The 6,426-nt window shown below is 39.7% G+C and overlaps 1 protein-coding gene across 1 annotated transcript; it reads left to right on the forward strand.

Annotated features, from left to right (window-relative positions):
• Window positions 1-3,740: 3,740 nt before the first annotated feature.
• On the forward strand, window positions 3,741-5,430 carry LOC131445095 (alpha-tubulin N-acetyltransferase 1-like). Its single transcript, XM_058615933.1, has one exon. It carries the CDS (start codon window positions 3,798-3,800, stop codon window positions 4,737-4,739), a length of 942 nt encoding a protein of 313 aa, XP_058471916.1. The 5' UTR covers window positions 3,741-3,797; the 3' UTR covers window positions 4,740-5,430.
• Window positions 5,431-6,426: the final 996 nt, after the last annotated feature.

A 6,426-nucleotide genomic window follows, 5' to 3' on the forward strand; every position in this document is an offset into this window, starting at 1 on the left:
AAAAGACTACAGATGGCCAAAACATTACCACACCTGCAAACTGAAGAAACTGGACTGCTGAAGTGAAAAGTACGGTGGCCGAGAAGTGCAAATCACATCGACAAATTCTGGAATTTGTGTCATTGTTGCAACAGACGCAAATGCAAAGGTTGCACAAATATAATCCTGTGGTGTGAATAACATAGTGTTGAGGGTGTGAATGTAGCATTATCTGTGATCCTCTCAGGGGACATTAAGACAGAGGCGACACCCCCTGCTCAGACAATCATCTACAGAAGCACACCACATACATTTCCATATTTGTCCTTTTAGGCAGTATCTACTCACCGTTAGGTCATGAGGAAGATAATAACATTTGGCTGTTGATTCTTTGTATCTGTATGCAAGGTCTCTGTGTGGCATTTGGCTGAGAGATAAGCTTGTGTAGCATGACATTATGACAGCTTTGACATTTTAGATCTTAATGCTGCACATGCTGTTTTGCATCATAATTGTCCTTCTAAAAGCATGAATAGTTTTGCTCCACCTTTATTCCCAAATACCAATATTTGACCCCAGCTGTCATCACAAATAATATACAGACAATGTTACGTCCCACATTCTGAAAAGGAATACTCCATGAAACCTTGTGAACTTAGTGGACTGAAAGCTGTAACAATCACTTAGGACATTTAAGGTTGTGAGGGGAGTTCTTAACTGTTAGTCTTTAGTGTTTTAGCAATATTATTCATTATAAATATAGAGCCATTGCTATTGTTGAAAGAGAGAGGTATTTTGTTAATTATTTGCCAGTAAGAAGCCAATCAGAGCCTAAAACAAAATACAAGTAATGATGTAATGATAGCAGATTATTCCAGAGAGTTTGTGTCTATATGTTAAAGGTCATCACATGATTATATGAGTCATCTTGAGGACTGATCGTCAGAATTGGAGGTAGCATCAACATTAGGCTGTGTATGTGCCTGCCTCTGTTCTTCTTGGCCGAGTATATTGAAAACATCAGACTTCAGGGACTTCTTCACTGTTCTCCAAAACCTTGATAGCAAATATTCCTCAACAAAGAGGAGTATAGCCTATCAGTGGAAACTGTCCTCACATAAAAAGAAACAACCCCAGAGGTTGTCAGCAGCCTGTTACAGCACATTTGTTGACCTCTAAGGTTGGTGTAAGACAGCATCAGTCTTTTTAGTAAATACCTCATGATCACATCTTTATGTTCAAGACATAATAGATCTCAGGCTTTTCTGAATCCACAGTCTATGGATACATCAACATCAACTCTTTTATTCTATCAACGAGCTAATTAATTCATGTACAGTATATTAAAAATGTTTAAAAAAGTACCAAATAAGTGGTACACAGCGCATGTCAAGTCAATTGTATTTATATAGCCCAACATCACCAATACAACTTGCCTCAAAGGTCTTTACAGTTTGTACAACAAGTGAAACCCTCTGTCCTTAGACCCGTACATCAAGTGAGGAAAAACTCCACAAAAAAACCTTGTTCAGAGGAAAAATGGGAGAAACCTCAGTAAGAGCCACAGAGGAGGGATCCCTCTACTAGGATGGACAGACATGCTGTAGGTGTCACATGTACAGAAATAAATTCAGCAGATTACAAACAAAACATCATATTTACAGAGTGGAAACATAAAATACAGAAATGTAAAATGCAGAAAATAGCAAACGGAAGAGAACGGAAGCTAACAGAAGAGAGGCAGATGGGTCATAATAACAGGAACATCAACCGGTATCAAATTAATATCAATATTAGTATTAATGAAGATGGCATGAACACAAGGCTGTGGGTGGTTCACAGTTACAGGTCCATCTTAGGGAAATGGAAAACAATGGTGCAAGTTTTGCCAGATTTTCATCACCTCCGAAGAATTTGGCAAACTAAGACACTGCCAAGCAGAATGAAGCTCTCTGTGGAGGTGTAGGAGAGGACCTGAGGAAGAGAGAGACTCCTGTATTTGCTCAGAAAACTCTATAAACAGCAGCAACAAATAACAATAATAATATATGTACTCAACCCAGCATCCTGCACAGAACACAACACTTTCTTCACACCAAATATTTGTAAAAACTCAACCACATTGTTAGTAATAAAAAATTAAAAAAACATTCATGCACCACCTAACTCAAAATAGCCCCAAAACAATGCCAACTTCAACAGTTCACAAATTACAACCTCCTTAAACACACATATATATATATATATGTATATATGTTACAGGCAGTTTGAGAAACAATGACATTTTAAATTTAAAATTTCAAAATTTTGCTTGTCATATCGCAGACCACACTTTGAGAAAGGCTGCTCTACACCATTGCCGCCTGACATAATACTCAATTTTAGAGTGAGGAATGAATCAATCAAGCCTGGCTAGTTTTGCTTCCTCCACCATTACAACGGATGTATTACATGTCCATCATGGGGAAGAGGTGATGCCTGTGTTCAGACAGAGGGGGCTGGGCTCCATGGAGGAATTAGCTGCTGAAGATGAGGTATCAGACAGGTGCTGGATTAGGGCAGTGGGAAAACCCCCAGAGGTTCATTACAGCTACTTTATCTTGTGATGTACTGCCTTCAACCTCCAGATCCTCACTTGGTAGCCCTGGAGGACAATTCCGTCTCAGTCTGTCTAATCATGCTCCCTTCAATGGTAGAGTTTGAAACGGCAATGTGATTGCCTTTCGCCTGATGGGACCACATGGCAGGGTCAGACTGCAGACCTTTTTAGATTACATAATAGTATAGTATAGTGTAGTATAGTATAGTAATATTAGACAGTATAGTCATAGTAGTAACGATAAAAAGATAAAAACCTTTCTGTGTTTTGTTTTCCTCTCATTTTTTTCATCACATTCCAAACATACATTTTACTCTAGCCAGTTCAAATCATTCATACCACAGCTTCAAGAAAGAGCACAGACGTGTGTAGAATGGGAGAAAAGATGGTTGGATTGGTTAGAAGACTTGAAAGGTTGGTCAAGGAATGAAGAGGAAGCACTGTGATGAAGAACTGAATTGAGGAGGGCAGCATTGCACCTCTCAGCAGCTTGCTGGAAATCCTTAGAAGAAAAAGGAGGCAGCAATGGAACATTACTCTTGTCTACTGCTGTAAAGCTTCAAATTACAGATGCCAACTGCAGTAAAACACGATAACCACAACCATTGCATAACTACCTCTTTCTTTCTTCCTTTTCATATGCTTTTCCCTTCTCTTCTTACTGACATTGCATGGCATTGAAATTCATTGAACAAAATGTTAAAGTTCCAGCTCGTCCAGTTCAAAAAATAACATAAATATAAATGACAACTTAATGACAACTTGCATCCATGTTGTTGCAAAGCTGTCATTTTCTGGATACTTAAAACCCCTACACTACCAGTCTGCCATATTATTTCTATCAATCACACTAAGAAAGTTGAACGTCCACTTTCTACTCTGCCCATTCCCACCACACTCCCTGTCAGTCTCTTCTTCTAAACTGTATGTCAGGCTGTACACCAAGAGATGCAATGCTGCCCTGCACATCATGTTTTTCCTGTCAGCAGTTCTCTACTCATCTCAGTCCCTCTTCACAGCTTTGATGCCTTTGATTGATTGATCCTCATCTGATGTCATGTTTTCTTCAAGTTTTCATCTTCTGTTTATCACTACCTAGGTGTACAAAGAGAACAAGAAAAGGGCAATACACCAATATTAGGTGCAGTAGAACACCAAGGAAAACAATTAATTTAGAACCCGCTTGATACATATTAACATAATCTGACTGGGAAGTATTATGGAGTTTTCTTTTGATACAAACCACATATTCACTGACAGGATCACCATTGTGGACCAAACTGTTTTTTCAGAAAGTCCTGAATCAGACATTTTGGCCCACATAGGCACAGTCATAGATGAACTTGGAAGAGCCTCAGCAACAGCCCAAAAACTCAGAGCACCCGTAACAAGTGCTTCCAAACTGCAGTATCAGAAGAATCAGATCTACATTCTAAATGAAAGAGAGAACAATGGACATGGTGTCATTCTGGGATTCCTCAAGGTCGGCTACAAGAAATTATTTCTCTTTGACAAAATGGGTGTGTACATAGAAGCAGAGCCACTGTGTGCTCTGGATTTCTATGTAGTGGAGAAGTTCCAGCGACAAGGCTATGGATTAGAGCTCTTTGATTCTATGTTGAAGCACAATAAGTTGGATCCAGTGCTGTTGGCTTATGACAGACCCACACACCAATTCCAGTCATTCCTGACAAAACATTATGGCTTGAGAAGACGTATTCCACAGGCCAATAACTTCATGGTGTTTGAAGGCTTCTTTCCCAACAGAACAGCTGCCCAATTGAGAAAGGCTCCTCTAAAAAAGACAGACAGAAAGATCAAATCCTGCTCTTCAGTTGAGAGACATGTTGTTCCTCCTCATGCCAGCAAGGAATTGGTATCATCCCCAGGGTCCCATTCCATCAGCAGGGCATCCTCCCACAGCAGGGTGTCTCCTCAAGTGCCCACAGTTTCTGACTGTGGAGACAAGGACCAGATCACACAGTCCCCTCTTTTGAAGGCCTACAGGGTGTTATGCACCAGACAACAAGCTCCTGGTGCAAACTGCAGCCTGAACAGTCAGCAAAAGGAGAACAGAGAGACACACTTTAATAGGATGCTAAAGCCTGGAAGGGTGAGGAAGATTCAGGGAGGTAGACTGTTCACAGTATCTGGCAGGTGACATGTTGGGCACCCAGAAACAAATGTTAGAGAACAAGGCCGGTCGCAGACTGAAGAAAAGGACTGTTACAATGCTCAGAGGGTGAAGCAGAAATAGCCATGGTGAGAGAATTTCCAAAGTTGATAATGATGACCTAATTGCGTCCAGAAAAATGTTCAACAAATGACCTGAGGAGGTATTCAGGTGTGTGGTACTTGGGACTATGCTAACCAAACGCAGAACCTGGGCTTTAAGGGACTGATACCAAGTCAAGACTTACATCAGTGCACTACATACAATGCCTGGTTAAATAAATATTCAGTCATTTGGTTGGACTGCCTTTGGCTTCTATTACAACACGCATTCACCGTGGCATTGTTCCAGTAAGCTTGTGCAATGTCACGAGTGTGGGCAGTGCTGACTTTGGCGTTGTATGGATGTAAAATGGAAATTGGTAGAAATGCGAAAGATATGTCGCTAAATGAGTCGCTTCCACCCTGTCTCACATGCCCTCACCGTCCTTTGATCTGTATCCAGGTTACATGCAATGGTTGTAAGATGAGTTTGACTTTGCTTGGATGAGAAATGCAAGAGGTGTTAAAAAAGTCGCTTGATAGGCTTCAAACACACTCACTAAGGGCACCAGTGTGTGCAGTAGCGACTTTGATGTTGTTTTCCAGTCGAAATCGCTAAAAAAGAGCTGCTTTTGAAATACAAGATCAGTGACTTTTTTCAGTCAGGTAGTGTTTATTAAACATTTCTTTACAGTATATATATGAATATGTATATATATATATACATATATATGTAAGTATATATTTATATATATATACATATATATCTAAGTAGTTTTTATATATATATATGTACGTATTATATATACATATATATATATACATACATAGTCAGAAGCATTTTGTCATCAGATGAAGGAAATAAAAAAGCCTTGGCCCTTTGACAATGTTCTAAACATTATGCTGAAGTTAATATGTTGATTCATACATTTTCTTGTCAATGTTAAATGTCTTGTTACTTGGAACGTTTTGCACACACAGCACATCTATGTATAGGGCAATTAAAAGAAAAGCAGTATGACAAAGCTTGTGGTCGCTTGCAATGATGAAGTGAGGCATTGAGTGAGTCAGTGAACTGTTTATGAACAACGTGTCTCTTCATATGAGGCACTTCTAAGAAGGTAAAGTATTATGGGTTGCCTGGACGACTCACAGAATCATAGAGGCCTTAACCAGCCAGGGAAAGGGCTGCATTCAGGCTCAGAAAGCATCGAAGAGGTAGCCTGCATATGTAAGGGTAGGGTGGTAATTGTGGTGAATAACAAAAATTCCTATCATATGTACGGTGGCCGTGAAGTTCAAATCACAGCGACACTAAGAGAAATCACAATGCAATTAAGACAAATCACAATGACATTAAGAGAAATTGCACCGACATTAACTTCTACTGGAAGAGACGGGACAAATGAGCCGGTACTTCCCATCACTCATGATCATATTATTAGGAACAATAACAACATGTTAAAAGTCGTTTTATAATTCCAGATTCTTTAACTCAACCTGTTTATCAGTAACTTTATGAACCGATTATGATGATAAGACAAGCAGCCTCCCCGGGAATCACTGGTGAAGTGACCGCAGGTCTCAGATGGGTGAATGGCAAAAGCAGCTTTGAGTGTTCATCAAGACTAGAA

The sequence above is a fragment of the Solea solea genome, chromosome 18, assembly GCF_958295425.1.
Source record: "Solea solea chromosome 18, fSolSol10.1, whole genome shotgun sequence".
Lineage (NCBI taxonomy): Eukaryota > Metazoa > Chordata > Actinopteri > Pleuronectiformes > Soleidae > Solea > Solea solea.